Source organism: Heloderma suspectum, chromosome 2 (assembly GCF_057233095.1).
Source record: "Heloderma suspectum isolate Gila_16-S chromosome 2, 16-S_ref, whole genome shotgun sequence".
Lineage (NCBI taxonomy): Eukaryota > Metazoa > Chordata > Lepidosauria > Squamata > Helodermatidae > Heloderma > Heloderma suspectum.
Window position 1 is genome coordinate 27,702,185 of NC_139459.1, and position 19,704 is coordinate 27,721,888.

At 43.8% G+C, this 19,704-nt stretch overlaps 1 protein-coding gene across 6 annotated transcripts in view; it reads left to right on the forward strand.

Annotated features, from left to right (window-relative positions):
- NIPBL (NIPBL cohesin loading factor) overlaps positions 1 to 19,704 on the forward strand; it is a 193,628-nt gene that overhangs the window by 133,168 nt on the left and 40,756 nt on the right. For all 6 annotated transcript variants that reach the window (XM_084833083.1, XM_084833086.1, XM_084833085.1 and 3 more), the window contains 7 exons: positions 7,151 to 7,382; positions 13,035 to 13,186; positions 13,927 to 14,007; positions 15,338 to 15,438; positions 16,361 to 16,499; positions 17,282 to 17,364; positions 18,675 to 18,807. In XM_084833083.1, coding sequence (XP_084689209.1) covers positions 7,151 to 7,382; positions 13,035 to 13,186; positions 13,927 to 14,007; positions 15,338 to 15,438; positions 16,361 to 16,499; positions 17,282 to 17,364; positions 18,675 to 18,807 — 921 coding nt within the window. The remainder of the gene's footprint in view (positions 1 to 7,150; positions 7,383 to 13,034; positions 13,187 to 13,926; positions 14,008 to 15,337; positions 15,439 to 16,360; positions 16,500 to 17,281; positions 17,365 to 18,674; positions 18,808 to 19,704) is intronic.

A 19,704-nucleotide genomic window follows, 5' to 3' on the forward strand; every position in this document is an offset into this window, starting at 1 on the left:
CTCAACCCAGAGTGTTCATCTGAGACTGAAAGGGCCTGTGCTTGCACTGCTGTTCAGTTTCTCACTTCTGGTCAGTTCTTGGCTGCTTACTGGAGATTTTTAAATACAGCAAGTGTATACATACTACTCTGCAACGGGACCCCTTTCCCTCCACAGTAAGAGTTGGTTATTGAAAAAAGCAGCTTATAAAATGCAAGCTTTCTAAAACTTTCTACTGATCAACAAGCAAGCCTCCTTTTAGATTCCCATTGACAGACTGACTTATCCAGCCTGCTAAAAACATTCTCTCAAGCCCTACTTCTGAATCTGAGTTTGCATTTGAGCAGCAATGTCTGACAGCCAACAAACAGCAAGGACTGTATGGTGACTGTTGCCAGTATCACTAAATCATGTCACAGGGGAAGTTATAGCTTAAGCAGCAGGGTGTCGTGATTGGGCCCAGGCTCTCTGGTTTGGTTTCTGACTCTGATTCCGATTGGGAGGCAGAGCTAGAAGACGCCCAGCCAGGACATGGAGCGGTGGAGAAAATTCCCCAAGACTCTCAGCAAAGAACCTTCCCAGGGGCTTATTGAGCAGGAGGGTCAAGCTCAAAGACCGTCTTCTCCCACTCCCCATGGGAACTCAGCCTCTATTGGAGGGGGGGGAAACACTGGAATTGACAGATGTCAGAGCCCACCGCCGAGTTAAGTGGGCGGAGCTGAGAGGAAGTGGGAAGCATTTTTATTTTATTTTATTTATGTATTAAATTTATTAATCGCCCATCTGGCTGGTCACCCAGCCACTCTGGGCAATGTACAACATATAATAAAACAGTTTAAAGCAATAAAATTCTACAATAAAAACATTTTCTAAAATACCCTAACCCACCTCAAATGCCTGCCTGAACAACCAAGTTTTTAATGCATGGCAAAAGCTCATTAAAGAGGGGGTATGACAGAGTTCCCTAGGGAGGGAGTTCCACAGAGTGGGGGCCGCCACAGAGAAGGCCCTCTCCCTCGTCCCCACCAGTCTAGCTGTCCTGGCTGATGGGACAGAGAGAAGGCCATCTGAGGCCGATCTTGTTAAGCGGCCTGTCTGGTGCTGCTGGAGGCGCTCCTAAAGATAGGCTGGGCCGGAACCATATAGGGTTTTAAAGGTCAAAACCAACACCTTGAATTTGGCCTGGAAAACAACTGGTAACCAGTACAACTCCTTCAGCACTGGAGTGATGTGATCTTGCCGGCGGCTGCCTTTAATCAGGTGAGCCGCCGCATTCTGTACTAGCTGCAGCTTCTGAACCGTCTTCAAGGGTAACCCCATGTAGAGCGCATTACAGTAGTCTAAACGAGAGGAGACCAGGGCATGTACTACCGATGGGAGCAGATGGTCGGGAAGGTAGGGGTGCAGCTGCCTTATCAGATGGAGTTGATACAGCGCTGTCCGGCTCACAGCTGACACCTGAGCCTCCATGGACAGCTGGGAGTCCAAAATGACCCCCAGGCTGTAGAACTGGTCTTTCAAGGGTAGCCGTACCCCATTCAACACCAGGTCACCATCCCCCAGCCTCCTCTTGTTTCCCACCAAAAGTACCTCGTTCTTGTCAGGGTTCAGCTTCAGCTTATTCCTCCCCATCCAGCCACTCAACGTCTCCAGACATTTGGACAGGGATTCTGTGGCCAACCTTGGTGAAGATTTGAACGAGAGGTAGAGCTGTGTGGCATCCGCATTCTGATGACACTGCACCCCAAACCTCCTGATGATAGCTCCCAGCGGCTTGACATAGATGTTAAATAGCATCGGGGAGAGGATGGAACCCTATGGCACCCCACAAGTGAGTGGCCACGGGTCTGAAACCTCCTCTCCCAGTGCAACCCGCTGGTACCTGCTGGAGAGGAAGAACCGGAACCACCGCAATATGGTGTCTCCAATGCCCAACCCCTCCAGGTGGTCCAGGAGGATACTGTGGTCAACGGTATCAAAAGCCGCTGAGAGGTCGAGGAGAACAAGGAAGGAGCATTCACCCCTGTCCAGAGCCCTCCTCATATCATTCACCAAGGCGACCAAGGCCATTTCTGTCCCATGCCCAAGCCTGAATCCCGACTGAAATGGGTCTAGATAGTCAGTTTCTTCCAAGTGTGCCTTCAACTGCATCGCCACCACCTGCTCAATCACCTTTCCCCAAAATGGCAGATTTGAGACTGGGCAAAAGTTGTTCAGAACTTGGGGATCCAAGGAGGGCTTCTTTAAGAGCAGTCTTATCACTGCCTCCTTGAGGGCTGATGGCATCACTCCCTCCTCAAGGGAGGCATTCACCACCACCCTGATCCCCTCACCCAGTCTCTCTCTGCAGCCCATAATGAGCCAGGGTGGGCAAGGATCAAGTAAGCAGGTGGTCGGCCTTACAGATGAAAGCACCTTGTCCACTTCATCAGGAGGAAGAAGCTGGAACTGATCCCACAAAACTGGTTTGCCACAGGCCGTCTCTTGCTCACTAACTGTATCCACAGCGTGTGGAGTAACACTCCTGATCAGATCAATTTTATCTGCAAAGTGCCTTGCCAAGGCCTCACAGGAGGCCTTAGAATGCTCCAGTGGTTCCGGAGCCACAGGACCGACCAGGCTCCGGACCACTTGGAACAGCCTCCTGGGACAGCACTCTGTAGACACGATAGAGGCAGCATAATAATTCCTTTTTTGCTGCCTTCACCGCCACGTGATAGGCTGAAGATACAGCTCTAGCCCGTGTCTGATCGTCTTTGGAACAAGACTTCCACCACCGGCGCTCTAGCCGTCTCACCTCCTGTTTCAGAGCTCGTAACTGCGGATTGAACCATGGTGCAGTCTGAGCCCTATTCAGGGGGAGAGGGCGTTTCGGAGCCACCTGATCTAATGCCCCAGTGATTGCGGCATTCCAGCCACCCACCGGGGTCTCGACCGAGTGGCCGTTGGCGTGCTCCAGAGAATCCCCAAGTGCGTTCAGGAATCCATTCGGATCCATAAGACGCCTGGGGCGGACCATTTTAATGGGTCCTCCACCCCTGCATAGGGGTTGTGGAACCAAGAAGTCTAACGTCACCAGATAGTGATCTGACCATGACAAGGGGGTGGTGGATATACCCCCGACTTCCAGATCACTCCCTGCTTCTCCAGAAACAAACACAAGGTCTAGTGCATGACCGGCTACATGGGTGGGCCCAGTTAGAATATGGTGCAGCTCCCAGGAGGCCATGGTCTCCATGCAGTCCCGAGGTGCTCCTGTGAGGATGGCCTCTGAATGTACATTGAAGTCCCCCAACACCAGTAAGTTAGGGGTCTGCACTCGCACATCAGAGACCACCTCAAGCACCTTGGCCAGGGAGTCAGTCGTGCAGCGGGGTGGACGGTACACGAGCAGAATCCCCAGACTGCCCTTCGGGCCCAACCTCCAGTACATGCACTCAGCAACCTTGGTCTCCCAGAGAGGGGGTCTGGTGAAGACCAAGGACTCTCAGTAGATAACAGCCACTCCCCCTCCCCGATCCCCAGCCCTCGGCTGCTGTGCATACGAAAATCCAGCTCGTCACATGGCCGCAAGAGTTGGAGCAGCAGCCTCGGCCAGCCAGGTCTCCGTAATACATGCCAGGTCTGCACCCTCGTCCAGGATCATGTCATGGATGAGGGAGGTTTTCTGGGTAACAGACCTGGCATTGCAGAGCAGCAAACGAAGGCCAGAAGATGGAGTCACGTCTCCCCCAGCCATCCTTTGGCTCTGGACGGGCCCCGAGCAGGGGACAGATACTACACATCTCTCCCTTGTTCCCTTTACCTGGCATGGCCTGCCCCTAGCGCTCCATTAGCGCCCGCCGCCCAGCCTCAGTATGTTCTGGCCCCCAACATTCCCCCCACTGCCTCCATCAGGTGGACACATGCCCCCTCGCTCCTGCCTATCAGGCAGGCTACCCACCCCTAAAAACACAACAGAATCCCCCAGAAATTAAACAACAACAACAACTAAAAAATCCCCTTAAAAATAATGCCAGGCAGAAGTCCACGGGGAAGGCCTGGTGTTGGTGGTGGTGGTGGTGGTGGTGTTGGTGGTGGCGGCGGCAGCGGCGGCGGCGGCAGCAGGCCCAGCAGCATCAGGCCCACCTCTTCTCTGGTGGTGGTGGCTTCTCCTGCAGGCCCTGACTCTCCCAGGCCACCTCAGCCAGCCAGCTTATATAGCCCCTCCAGGGAGAGGCAGGTGGAAGCAGCACAGCTGGCTCAGTACCAGGGGGCCTGGTCCTGCAGGGACTGGCGGTCTGCCAGGCAGAAGTCCGTGGGGAAGGCCTGGTGTTGGTGGTGGCAGCAGCAGCAGGCCCAGCGGCAGCAGGCATGCCTCTTCCCCGTTGGTGGTGGCTTGTCCTGCAGGCCCTGGCTCTCTGGCATTCCACCAGATTGGCTGCCTGTCAGAAATTGGGTTGGGAGGATCCTCCCTGGAGGGAGGATCCCAGAAAAAAAAACTGTCAAGCACAGTGGGAAACCCATCCGTTAGTTGAAAAGCAACTGCCCTGCTTTAAGTAACTTCCTTAACAGCCCCACTATTTAGCTAATTAGGCCCAGAGGACAGCTCGCAGCCTTTGGAGATGCTACAGGTATGAAGAGGTGCTGTTAACTTAATAAAAGAGTTTGTGGATTGCATAGTGAGTCTCTGTTGCCTCGCTACTCAGGAGGAGGGCTTGGAACTCCTGACACAGAATAACCTGAAAGCAATCAATTTGCTAATTTAAACCTCCTAAAAGACATTTATGCAGAGTTCCTGTTTGAGTTGAGATGGAGGTTCTACTAGTCCAGGTATGCACACCTCAGATAACAGTATGGACCATTTCTATGTTTTATTAATGTAACAGGGCTGCATTAACTGCAGACAAGTATTTTTGTTACAATTTTAACCATAGGACGTTCTCTTTAGCCCATCCTTTGTTAAAGCTCTCTTATTTTCTATGCCCCATTCTCCTGTTCCTTCTCCCTCTGTAGTGTTACAGGTTTCTCTGAACCTGTCTCTCTGTTCAACCTGCCCTCCCTCTTTTCACCACTGTAGGTCTGCACTCCCATCCTATTATCTCCTTTCTCATTACATAAGTTTCTATGCACTTCGCGTTACTACTTTTCTCTCTGTCCCACATCTCCCATCTTTTTTTTTTCTTGTTTGCTTTCCTTCACCCTTGCGTTTTATCTTTACTCTTCCTTGTTATGATTAGTGGCAAAAGTGTACAAGGATTTTACTCTCCCTAACAATTCACACACTGAGGGAATTACAGATGTGTTTAAGGTGCCACAAGATGCCTTGTGTTTGCTTCAACAGATGACCATGGCTACCCTTCTGGAATTTGTCATCCTTACTTTGTAAATATAAAATTTATCAGTGGACCACAGAAATTCTAATTGTGTGTGTGTGTGTTTTTTAAGTAGACTGCACAAGACTGAGGTTGGCTCATGCCTGCCCTCTAGTGCTATAATTTTTATTTTATTTTAAAATCCCATCTGAGTTTTTATCTCATTTGAAAACCCCGTCTGAAGGCCCAGGATGGGCAACTAAAATGCATTCATATATTTTGTATGTGAATTAAAAAGCACCTATTCTTAGCCCTGCCCACCAGACGCTTGACCATCAGCTGAAAATTCTGAGTAATCATGAGATGCAAACACAGGATACTGCCTTATACTAAATCAGACTGTTGGTCCATCTAGCTCAGTATGTGTACAGAGGGGTGGGCAGTTGTGGCCTTCCAGTTGTTTTGGCCTACAGCTCCCATCACTCCTCACCATTTGCTATGCTGGCTAGGGAACTGTAAGCCAAAACATCTGTTTTGTAAGCCAAAACACTAGTTGCCCACCTCTAATCTGCACTGACTAGAAACACTCTCCAGGATATCACACAAGAATCTTTTCCAGCCCTATCTGGAGATGCTGGGGATTGAACCTGGGACGTTTTACATGCAAAGCATATGCTCTGCCACTGAGCTGTGGCCCTTCCCTTATAAAGGGTTGCCTCATGCATTACTACCTGCTGAACCTGATACTATAAAGCAGGGATTTACCATGCTCTTTTATAAGTGTATCTAGCAATTAAACTAGTGTTCTGCACTCTCATATGGGCTTAGGTATTTTCCATTTTGAGATAAGGTAGGCTTGTCTCACCCATTAGGTCTTGCCCCATTGTGGGATCCATGCCAAGAGATAATCAGCTTAGGCTTCCCTCATGGTGCTCCTGGCACCTTGACATAGCATTCACACTGGTGATCCTCACTTCTCCCAAAGTGGGGTGCTGGAGGGATTTATGTCAGAGCCCATTGTTCAGGACCTCCTACAGAGAAGAAGGAAACCCTTCAATGTTGTGAACCTTTTTCCCAAGGAAAGAAGAATTCCATCCCATTCTGGCAATCATTATAGCTGTTAGCATCTCTGTTGCTGCATACTTCTCAAGCACAGTGATGTCTGCATATTTTAGTTCCTTAGAGTCCTCCTACCATTGTTGTGATTGACTTCTACAGTTCAGTCAAGATCTATTCTCTCCTCTTTTTCCATTGGATTGCCTAAAAGGTTGGCATGGTATATTAAAGTACTGTATAGCAGCCATCTTCAGAAGTGTTTCATATTTAAGGTGTAAATATATTTTTCCCTTATCATCCTAAAGGTGTTGTGTGGGAAATTCTATCCACAACATTAGATTTTGCAAAGACTTTTTGACCTCCCACCTTGGGAGGGAGCTACTGCTCTCATTTACCTATTAATGCAAATGATTGAATGCATTTGTGCTAGAAATTCAGATTGATTATTTATTGGACCTAAGATTGCTTTTGGCCATTCATATGTTGTTTCCTCCCTCCTTGTCTCTTGATTTCCTTATTGGGCAACAGAGGATTTTATCAGGAATGTAGTTCCATCAGATGTCATCTCCATAAATGAGCAAACACTGTACAACGCTCTAGTCCTGCCAGCGTGTGCCTTACCCGCTGGTATGCAGTCATTTTGGGAGAGACTTCTGAACAGATCGGAAAAAACTCTCATTAAGTGTCTTCAACACATAATAGTAATGGAAAGTATATTTTGTTAAATCAGTACACCTGTTCATATTGTTGCATTAACTTTGCTCACATTTGCTTGCTTTTTAAAAGTTTTTAAAAAGTTAACACTCTGAACTTTTCTGCAGAACAATGACACGGAAGATGAGGAAAGATTATGGAGAGACTTGATCATGGAGAGAGTCACAAAATCAGCAGATGCCTGTCTTACAGCTATCAACATCATGACATCACCCAACATGCCCAAAGCTGTGTATATTGAAGATGTAATAGAAAGAGTTATTCAGTATACTAAATTTCACTTGCAGAACACACTTTATCCTCAGTATGATCCTGTTTACCGATTGGATCCTCATGGTGGTTAGTATGAGAACTAACAGATAAATTCTTTATAACTTTCTGAAATCAGATGATGTTAAAAGTTATACAGGCAGATCCCAAACCTTCTACTGAATATCTTTTAATTGCACTTAATTTCTGTTTGGGGCCAATTTCTGAGATGCATCTGTAGTTCCCAAAGTCTCTGCCCATACTTCAGCTCCTTGAGCCACACTGCCTTCGTTCTTGCTACAGAAAAATTGAGGGAAATGTGAGCAAAGCCAATTGAAATGTAAAGTAAGCCCCTCTCTGCTGTACTTGGGTATATTTTATTTAAAATAGCTACATGCTGACTTCTGATCTCATCATCGGAACACACAAGATGGCTAACAACTACCCCACAAAAATACAAAATTTAAAGGAACAAAACGCAAGGCCAGGTCAGGAAGTGGTATACAGATTTTTTAATTACAGGCCTGAGGCATACAACAAGTAACTTATGCTTTTGGACTATGTTGGCTATAATCCCTCGCTTCAAGTAATTTATTTTCAGAATTTATAACCTGCTTTTCTAACAAATATCTGAAACAGCTTGCAATAAAAATAAGCACACAGTAACAAAAACAAATATAAATAAAACCAATGACAATAATAAAGGTTTAAAAAGTAAGAAGGCATTAATAACATGCAATAATCTGAAGAGGATGTTCTCAGTTTGGTGTGAGGAGACATCTACAAAAGGGTTAACTTCCCCCCACTTTCCAGGAAAGGCAGGAATCACGTGACCACAGAACTTTGCCTTGGGATTGTCATCCTGCAGCTCCACCCCTGCCTTTGGCCCAGGACAGAGCTCTCTTCTTCCTTTCTCTATTTATCCTTTGCACTCTCACATTTATATCTATTCCTTTGTATTCTGTGATCCTTATTCTTATTTTTGCTCCTTAATGTTCTTCTCATAAATAAAAAATTACCTCACCCCTCCAAAAGCCAAAGATAGAAACACTTACTCTGTAGCAAAACACACTGTAGGCTACCGCCAGTTCTGACTTGCCTGCTGCACTCACTTTAGCTGTCACTGGCAACCCAAGTAACCGAAGTATTACTACTGAGGGCCTTTTGGCACTGAGCAACGCAGCCCACAGCTGGCCTCACAGTACTCCCATCCCAGACCTCAGTGGTCACAAGTGCCTAGTCAGGGCATAGATTCTGCTTGTGGTGAGCAGTTGGTTTCAGAGCTTGATCACTGAGCATCTCTGCAGGGTCTGACATTGAGAATAACTGGGACACAGATGGCTGTCTTCGTAGTCGGCCGAGGAGGAGATTTGGAGGAACAAAATGGTGCTTCCCTGTTGTCCTCCTTTTTTTGCCCACCAAAAAGATGCACCTTCTTGTAGCCATTTTGGTGCTGTAGTTGGCCAACAGAGGGCATTCACATCCACTGAGCAGTCTCTCCTCCCCACCACACCCTTGTCTTAGCAGGGCAAAACCAGCATTAATTATGTGCCTTTTGCTGCTCAGATTTGCCACAGCAGTAGTTGGGGGAAGGATTCAACTATAACTTTTCAGTGAGCCCTCTTTGCCATCTAGCCTTCCTTCCTGGAGGAGCAGTTTATTCAAGGAATAAGTCAGGTGATAGAACTTATCAACCAACTTCTGCAGCAGCAGCAGGCCTAGTCTCTGCCAACACAACAGGTTCAGGCCCAGCCGCAGCAACACACCAAACCTCATGTCCTCTAAATGAGATAGGTGAGCTCAGTTCTCTGCTTCCTCCTCTTTCCCATCCCCTGCATGGAGGAATAAGGAGGAGAAAAGGGCGCTTAGGCCCAAGCCTTCCACCTCAAGAAACACAGCCCCCCCCCCTTCTGAGGATTCAGCTGTGGATTTCCCCAGCCCTCATATTTATTTATATTTATTTATTATTAAATTTATTAATCGCCCATCTGGCTGGTCACCCAGCCACTCTGGGCGATGTACAGCGTATAATGAAACAGTTTAAAACAATAAAATTCTACAATAAAAACGTTTTCTAAAATACCCTAACCCACCCCAAATGCCTGCCTGAACAACCACGTTTTTAATGCACGGTGGCAGCTCATTAAAGAGGGGGCATGGCGGAGTTCCCTAGGGAGGGAGTTCTACAGAGTGGGGGCCACCACAGAAAAGGCCCTTACTGGCTGGCAAATTGCATGTAATGTAATTGGAATGATGTTGATTCCACTAACTTCTGCATTCTACAGAAATTATCAGATGAGGAGGAGGGAGAATGGTCAGTTCATAGCCACTGAGGAAAGCACCAACACTAACTAGGCTATTTAGCAATGAAGATTTTCTTTCTTTGCTCTTAAAAGCTGTGGTGTCCTTAGGTATTCAACTGGTTTCACAGGAGAAGGCTCAGCAGTCCTCACAGTCAATTTCTGAGTCAGCAGCATGGGGAGCCTCTCTCTTCCACAGGTTAAGGCACCTAACAGAGAAGTACCTCCTCTGCCTTCCTTTGACAAGGCAATTAAGACAGAGTGGGGTGCGCCCTTACAGAGCTGAAAAGCCCACAACAGTACTCATAGGCTTTATCCCTTCTTGCGCAAACTACATAGCCCTAAAAAAGGCCCATGAGGCAGCAGCATTGGCCATCAGAGGATTGACTAAACTGCTTTGATGGCTTTTTAGCAAATAAGGTGGTGTATAGAGAGTAATACTAAAACAATAAAATATTTGGTCTCCTCATGGGTGTCTCTGAATTGAGGATATCTTACAAAATAAAGACTTAGATTGCAAATCCCTGCAAAGGGGGCTCCACAAACTGTATGCATCTTACTTCTTTATAGCTGATGCCACACTAGGTGTAGTCACTATTGCAGCTAGGGCCATTGCAGCAGTCACAGTGGCCAGACTGTCATTCTGGCTTAATCATTATAACATTATATCATGGAGGGTTGATGTACCCTCCAGGGCTAGTTTGGACACAGTACCCTTTAAGGGTGCTCACCTCTTTAACGCTTAATGATATTCAAGCAGAAACAAGGACAAACACAAAGCCATGTGTACTTGTAATAAGAAGGAGGAGAGAAGACAGCCATCAACCTGATAGTGCCCCCTTCTGCTCCAGAGACATATCAAACTGGCCTGGTCCTGCTTCACAGCTGAGACTCAATCCTTGCTCCCCGTTGCATTATTTTCATCTTGGAAACCTACATGTTGTATTGAAGGCACTTTCCAAGACATCATTTGAGCCACTACATCAAGTCCCACTGTGCCTCCTCTTGTTAAAGGTGGCCTTCCTCATAGCAGTCACTTCAGCCTGAACAATCTCTGAATTGGAGACATTATCTGTCAGAGACCACCTTTGCATTTTCTGTGAGGGCTCGGTTGTACTCCAGCCGCATCCATCATTCATCCCCCCAAGTCAACTCTCTTACAGGACGCATGAACTCATTCTTCCCTCTTTCTTCCCTAAATCCTCTCACTCTTCTGAGAGGGCACAGCACAAGCTGGATGCCCACAGAATTCTGAAAGTATATGTACATTGCACAGCATCACTTAGGCACACTGGCACTCTGTTCATCTTTCACCCCACTTCCTTGGGGGGAAATGGCAACCATGGATAAATGGATCAAGGCCTGCATATCTGTGGCCTATGACTCCCAATACTTCCAGTGCCCTAAGCATGTCACAACTCCATGCAAGTCACAGCTGACTTCTTTATTAACGTTCGTCTTGTAGAAATCTGCGGGGTAGCTACCTGGTGCACACTTGGCATCTTCACCTGGCATTACAGACTAGAAACTTTTGCCTTGCCAGAGACTCCCTTCAGGAGATGAGTTCTCCTGCAAGTTCTCTCTCTGTAATCTCAGGCTCTAATCCACCCTTTCTGTGAAGTAGTGTGCACATCCCATTTGTGGATGCCTCCTCGCACCAAACTGGGGATGGAATTTTGGTCGCTTAGTGTGAAGGTTTCCTCTGGTATGGTGTGACGGGGGCATCCACACTACATCCAGATGCTACACTAAGTGGCTGAGTAACAAGTACGCACACAATTGGTCTCTGCTCTTGGTGAACTCCAGCCAGTGCTGAGCCTCTCCTCTTACCTGTTACTGCCGCCTCTTTGCATGTCTTCCTTCTCTTTCATTGTGCTCAATGGATACCTTTTCTGTCCTTTCTTGGCCATGGGATGGAACTGGGTGCAGAGCTACAGGACAACCAGCCTCGGGCAAAGTTCTGTGGTCACATGATCCCTGCTTTTCCTGGGTGGTGGGGAGAGCTAGCCCATTTGTAGATGCCTCTGCCACACCAAATCGAGAGGAATTTTCATGGTAAGTGTTCTACAAAAGCCGTTTAAAATAAAACATTATTTGCTGCTTGTCTAAAACAGCATAGGGGCCTGGCGGGGCTCCCTTTGGAAGCAGTTGCGGATCTTGGGCACTGCAGTTGAAAAGACCTTGTCTCACATACCCACCACTGTATTTCTGACTGGGGGAGGTGGGAGAGGGAGGACTCAAAGCAGAGGGCCTCAGAAGATGAGTGATGATGTTAGGCAGGCTCAGATGGGAAAGGGTGATTCTTAAGATATTCTGTCCCTGTGTAATTTAGAACTTTAAAGGTCAAAATCCTTGAATTGTACCAGAATTATTTATTAGTTCAAGATAATAGTGCAGTATGATCTGATTAGCCAGCCCCAGTCAGAACTTCGACTTCCACATTTTCGAAGAATTGAAGCTTTTGGAGTGGCTTCAATGACTGTCCTACATAGAGCACATCACAACAGTTTAATATGGAGGTGACTAGAGCAGGAATGTTATAAGCAGCAATGTGAGAGCTACTTCCATGCTGGTCTGATAAGGTTTGAAGAAAGCCAATAATGGGTGGAGATGGTGACATGGTTCCTTCCCATAGTAGCACCATCCCGCCATGTGGACTAGTGACATTTGAATGGGAGATAGCCATGTCTGGCCATGTTAGCAAAGCAGCATGAAAGGAACTGCATTGCTGATGGCTGGTAATATAGGAGTTGAGCTTTATTCTTGTCCCTTCCCTCTTTTTTCCAGCTGCAAAAGGTTTAACTTCTGCTCCAGTTTCACGATTTGCCCTTGAAACCTTCATTCTTCTCATGGCTTTCCATCCTTCTCCTCAAAGTTTTCTTTCCCTTACGCTTGTCTTGAAACTCTTTTTAGCTTGTTCCCCACTATACTGTCATACTCAGTTCTTCCCTAACCTTATAAACCATGGCCTCATGTGTCCCCCTGTCTTCCTTCCACAGTGTCACCAAAGTTGGTGGTGACAGAAATAAATGGCGGTTTGTCACAAATGTTGTGTTCAAGCTAAATGTGGCCTTTATAAAGCTCTGTAGTGGGTTTGCTGCCACATTTTGGCAGCAAACCACTTTTTTCTTTTTGCTGCTGTTGCTGCACCACCCAATTTGGTAGCGTGATGGTGGCAGAAATGTGACTTGTAGGGAGGGTCTGGGGGTGGAATGTGGCCTCTGACACCCCAAGGCTGCCCACCCTGTTACAAACCTTGACCAACACCCCAATTTTCTTCCAACTGCCAACACATCTGCATGTTCATACCCCCCTGCCCCACCCCCAGTATTGGTGCAATTCAGAGCCTTGCTAAGAAATTGAAAAGTTGTAAATATAATATGTTTTGTAATATTGCGATCATTGTAAAAAAAAAAATACAACTTGGTTTAAAATTTTGTAGGTGGTGTGTTAAGCTCAAAAGCAAAACGTGCCAAGTGTTCCACCCACAAACAGAGAGTAATAGTGATGTTATACAACAAAGTCTGTGATATTGTTAGCAGTTTGGCTGAATTACTGGAGATACAGCTTCTTACTGACACTACTATTCTTCAGGTAAGCTTGATCAATTTCATCCTGAGATTCTACACCATCCCCCCCCCCACCATGTTTGCCTAAAACCTTTATTAGATACTTCAAATGATTAGATTTTCTACAGTGCATAATAAATGAAATAATTTTTTATCTGTTAGAGATTTTAAAAAATCTATATAAAATATTGGGGCCCAATTATGAATACTTCAGGAGTGGAAAGTTATGCATTTTTGAAGATTATTAACTCTGCAAGTTCTCACATTTGGCTCTCATCTTCTGAACATCCAAACTCTCTAAGACCCAGTTCACACATAACTGGCGTGTTTTGCGGCCATTGTGAAACTTCAACCCCCAGTCAGGGGTTACTATGCGATGTCCAAACCTAGACACTATAGGTTAATCGTGAGTTAAACAACTCACAGTTAACCTATAGTTCTGTGCTGCAACCTCCAGCTTTTTGCATGTTCCTCTTAAAAAAGAAATTGCATTCTGTGGCTGAAGGATGCTTCTTCATAGCTGAATTTATTTGAGGCTAATCTGGAACAAATTGAAATACCAAAAAGAACAAGACCGAAGTATTTTTTGGCTTAGATCTGAAACTTCATCCCACGTTGCTTTAATAGCAGATGTAAGCTACTACAACTATTCTGTGACGTGGGGCTCGCAATTAAAAAAGACGGTCAGAGGACTTACTCTGTTTAAAACAGCTTTTGTATCAGCATGTCAGTTATTAAAAAAAATGTACACTTTTTTCTTGATAGGTTTCTTCAATGGGGATAACACCTTTTTTTGTAGAAAATGTCAGCGAACTTCAGTTGTGCGCCATCAAACTAGTCACTGCAGTAAGCACACCTTTTTAACCAGTATTTAATTTTAAAGACATCGATCACCCCTGATGTTGTGTGTTTTTTCTTTAAAGAGACTGTGTATGGTGTTCATGAATTACCTATCTTCACCAATAACTGTATGCTTTAACTGCACCAAAGACCTTTTTGATATTAGTAATAGAAAAGTCTCATTTTAAAAAATGTGGAACCTAGTGATTCACTTCTGAGGAGTATTTCAGTCCAGAATTCTTAGCCTTTTGTATATGGAAAACTATTATTGAAGAACTACAGTTTGTTAGTTTGCTTGAGATTATTATTTTGTGTACAGGTCAGTTAAACTGAGTCGTATAACCAGATTTCATAGGTTTTAGGTTTTTCCAAACTCAGTATGTTTTTTCCTCTTAAGTGTGCTCTGAATAGGAAGCAACAAATAAATAGTAATTGACAGAAAGCTAAAGCAATCACATACATTATGTTGCATAAACAATTCAAACTATTGTTATTTCTAATTGCCCTTAGTCTGATTTCCTAAACACCTTTGACCTAATCCAGTGAAGGGTAATCCACATACAGAAACAGGCTTCTGTGGGTGTGTTACTACTTCCACAAGAACAAGGGGCTGATGACATAGGTGAAATTACTTGCATTGTGTGTCACATGGCCCTTTGTGCATTCCCCCTAAGTCAGAATGGCAGCAAGAACAAGAGCCCATCCCTACCATAGATCCTTGATTTGTTGGGAAGCAGGAGGGAAGTCTCAATGCAACTGCATTTGCAGATTTCTGGATGGGGCTGAGTGGTTTTTGATTCCTTTTGAAACTAACTGTAGAATGGCAGCTTTAAAGCAGCTAAGGGGGCAATCCTGCGCATGTTTAGACAGAAAAAAGTCCTACAACTCCCAGCATTCCCCAGCCAGCATGGTGTCTGGAGGAATGCTGGGCGTTGTAGGACTTTTTTTCTCTCTAAACATGCATAGGATTGCACCTTAATTTGTCCAGGATGATAACTCGATATGTGGACGGCAAGGTGAACACACTCTAGGGTTCTTCATTTACTAGGAAAAACTAGAAAACATTTTGAAGTGTTATTTTCTACTATCTTAAAAGTAATGTTAACTTGTCCAAGGCCAGTTTTAAACCTAGTCTTGGACAAGGTATTGTTAATGTTACTTTAATTCTTAATACATTTGAAATGAAATAGTTTTTGCAATCTGAATTCATACTTCTCAGCTGATTTGTTGGTAAAAAGGAATTATGTTTTTTAAAACGTGTGTTTGTAAAACCTTTGTATTTAAGACAGTAATATAAGCAACTATAATATTTAAAAGTTTACTGACTTTTAAACAGGTTTTCTCAAGATATGAAAAGCATAGGCAATTGATACTAGAAGAAATTTTCACTTCACTTGCAAGGTTACCAACCAGTAAAAGGAGTTTGAGGAACTTCAGGTAATGTAAATCACATGTCTTTTGTAGATATTTGGGATTTTAGGGGAAAAGTTTCATACTTAAAATGTATCTAACTACCTGCCACTTAAATCAGTGGCATTTAAATATACTTAACTATGCTGGCCCTGTATTGTTTTCAGTTGGATGGCTAAACAAGAATACCCCCCCCCCCACACACACACACACATATATACATGTACACATGCACGTACATACTTACATACATACATATAATTGTAGTGCTGGGATTTAAAGCTAAGCAACAAGGGTAGGGATTTTGCTTGTGAAGTTTGTGGAAGAACAAAAAGCCCCATCGTACTATGTAAGTCTTCATGAAATTGCCTCCACTGTATTTCAGCTCTGCAATGTGTAATCATTTTCTTCTGTGGCTTAACTGAGTGTCAATTAAAGAAAAGCTAGTGTGGTGTAGTGAATAGAGAATTGAACTTGGACTGGGCAAAGCTGTTTTGGGATCCCCCTTTTCACCATGAAACTCACTGGGTGACCTTGGGCCAATCACTGTCTCTCTGCCCAACCTACCTCACAGGGTTGTTGAGAAGATAAAATGGGGGGGGGGCAGGGGAGAGCCATGCATGCCATCCTGAGCATTTTGGGGAAGGGTGGGATAAAAATGTTGTTCAAAAAGATAAAAAGTCATTTGGGGGCGGTTATGAGTGCTTGGCAGGAATACTTGAATTATGTTGTGATGCAAAATAAAGTAATAACTTTTGGATCAGCTTCTGTCCTACCTGTTTTGTGTATTGTATTCTTTGGTGTGAATGCACCATCATCTCTCTATTTTGCAAATCAAATATGTGGTATACTCCTAATAACTGAAACCAATTGACAATTTGTTATGGATTCTAGTGTTTGCCACTGAGTTCATGTCACAGTAGTAAATAGTTTTGTGTCTTTTTAACAGATTGAACAGCAGTGATACTGATGGCGAACCTATGTATATTCAGATGGTGACTGCATTGGTACTACAACTGATTCAGTGTGTAGTGCATCTACCATCAGGCGAGAAGGACTCGAATTCTGAAGATGAGCCAAATAAAAAGGTGAGATATGCTTTAGATATATGGCAGGGGAGGGAATGTTTTTTGGCTCAAGGGCTGAGTTGGTTCCAGGGAAGCATGTTGGGGGCTGCATACCAGCAGTGAGCGGCGTCACATCCAAAAGTAGGTGGGGCCACATGATTGCTGTCATGTCCTGTGATGTGATTACCCAGGCCTCATTCACACTCCAATGCACACATGTGCACACATTGTCCCTCCCCCACTGCAGCCGGACTTTTAAAAAGCCCCATTGGTACCAAGCTTCCAATCTAAGATTGGAGATAAGAGCAGGGAAACTGGCAGGTTAGACCCAATGGCAGGAGGGGCAGAGGATGTTGGAAGCAATGATGGAAAAGTAAGTCGGTGACAGAGAGGAAGGAGAAGACACTGAAGAGACATGACAGAAAAGAGAGAAAGAAGAAAGTGGATAGTCAAGACACTGGAAAAAAGTACAGGAAGAAAAGTGAGTGTGGGCAACAGAACTGATAGACTGAAAGAAATATGGAAAACTATTATTCAGGTATCAACAGTTAACTGACACCTTGCCATATAATTTACAGTGGTTTGGATTTGGATCATTTTGTGGTAATGGTGTGCACTCATTGTTATATCTGTTAATTAACTGACTTGAGTTAATTGTTTTTTAATCTTTAAGGAGTTCATATTCATAAGACTCCAGAATGATGTGCCTCTCCTTATCCATGCTTGAGAACTGTGTGTGTGACATGTACTCTCACATAAATCTCAATGTTTATGCAATGAAGTAGTTCTATGTTCATTTTTAGGTGGACCAGGATGTGCTCATTACGAACTCATATGAAACAGCCATGAGAACAGCACAAAACTTCCTTTCTATTTTTCTCAAAAAGTGAGTGGAACACAACTGTTGGTGTGTTAATAGGTTTTATTTTTATTGTACAATTGTAATAAGTACCCATTGTAGAATAAGATTTTGAGGTCTAGAAACAATTGCAGTTTTTCCTTGAATCGTTCAGGAATGGGAGCCTATCTGCATAAAGATGGAGATGGCCAAGGTTGTTTTTTTAAAAATGTAGACTTATTGTCAAAGTTTGCATTAAAAATGTTGTGTACAGATTCTTAAGTGTTCATTTAGGAGCTTTTAAAAACATAAGAACTACTGTCTTTGACTGACATATCCAGATTCTGTATACTGATGGCCATATGCAACAAGGGATTCATAAGCAGGACACAATAGTTATGTAATAGTCTAAACTTTATCTCCTCATGATCTTATCCTATGAACTGCTTTGCTATGGTAATGGGCAGAAAGTATTATCATAGATGTCTTGTGCCAGCATGCTAGCAGTGAGTAAAGAATAAATTTGTAGACCTTCTTGAGAAGCTGGGCAGAGCTACCTGGCTTTCTCCTACCCCACCCCCAGTATACATTTTCCAGCTGTAGTAATCTCTAACTCATTGCTTGTGTTTCTGAAACTCATTAGGACAATTAAGTTGAAATGTTTGTTAAACACCATAAACAAAATTTCAAAGCAAATACAAATTCAAAGCTGAAAACTGTCCAAATTGTAGCATACATGGAACCAGAATTCTACCTTCTATAATTTTTCCAGCTTATTCCAAAACTGGGATCATTATTCTAATTTCTGATCATTCCATCAGAGCACCTGTAGAATATATGCACCTATGTCCCCTGTCACATTTCGTAACTGTCCAGAGACTGGCTGCCAGTATCTTTCTCCTTCGGCAGACTAGATATTACATCTTTATCCACTCTGCATTCAAACCCTTGTTTCATAGAATGCATTCCTAAGCACAGTCACTAAGAAATCCCATTCAGTAGTGGACTGGATTCATTTAGTCATTTCTGTGCAAACTGTTATCCAGTATATGGTATCTAGCACTCTCGAGATGTTGGCTATAAGCTTGATCTCTAACTCATTGTGTACTATGTCACCAATGGAAATGGCAGAGGATTTTGACTTGACTTAACTGACAGCTACATTAAAACCTCTTAAAAATAATAGACCTCAGAACTGGTTGAAAAATAGTAAGAATAACTAATTTTGATATTTTTAATTTTCCATTTTTTTGGGTAACACTGAATAAGTTTGGCTGGTTTATGAAATATCGTTAAGTTTATATTATATGTTTTTCTTTTATGCCTTATTTTCCCTTCTTATTGTTTTCTTCAAACAGATGTGGTAGCAAGCAAGGGGAAGAAGATTATAGGCCACTCTTCGAGAACTTTGTTCAAGATCTTCTTTCTACTGTCAACAAACCAGAATGGCCAGCTGCAGAGTTGCTGCTTAGTTTATTGGGAAGACTGTTGGTAAGTCACCTGGATAGTTTGAAATATTAATTCTGCTTCCCTCTTAATAATAGCTTGCTTGTTTTGTTTTAAGTTGTGAAAATATTCTTACAGTACTGAATCTGCATAGACTAATATGCAGTGTAATCTACCTTGCGCTGGTAGGGACATAACCTAATTAAGGGCCACAATTATGTTAAGGGGATCAGGAACAGGCCAATATTATGCTTGCTCCCCCCCCCCCTTGCATGAGACTTCTTTTTCTGCCTCTGTTCTCTTACGACATTTGCTCAGAGGGTCTTAGTGATCCTATTTCTACTGTCCTCCAATGTCAGAGGGAGCTGAAGAAGGGCCTAAGAGGTGGATTGAATTCCCAGTCTTCTGATATAGTGGACAACTGAATCAAATCGACTATTTTTAGTATTCTTATTAAGAAGTTGCATTTTCCTCAGTGAAAAGTTTCAAGTGCAGAGGCATGGTGGTAGGTAGTTACCATTTGTTTAGTTAGTATTAATAATCTAAATGCAATTAGTAATAATATAAAGCAATATAACAAAAGAATTAGCGGAAACTAATTATAACTGATTTCGAATTAATTTGAATTATGCTTAAGCTTAAATCTTCTACCACCAGATCTTTCTCTGATAACATTTGGATCAGCTTTGATTTAATAAGGAAGCTTGAGATTAAATATGTTGTTTTGGATAAGTAAGTATAGAGGAAAACTTCTGGATCTTGAAAGAAGTTGTCTTACTATCTGCTGTAGAACACCTGGAAAATTTTAGGTGCTTTATAAGTATGCATCTTAATCATCGAGCTGCTGTAGTTGGTACAACCATTGATTCATAGGGTGAATTTTATCTGCCCTATATTTTTTGTAAGCTTTATTTTCACTGCTGGAGAAGGAGTTGGTGGCAA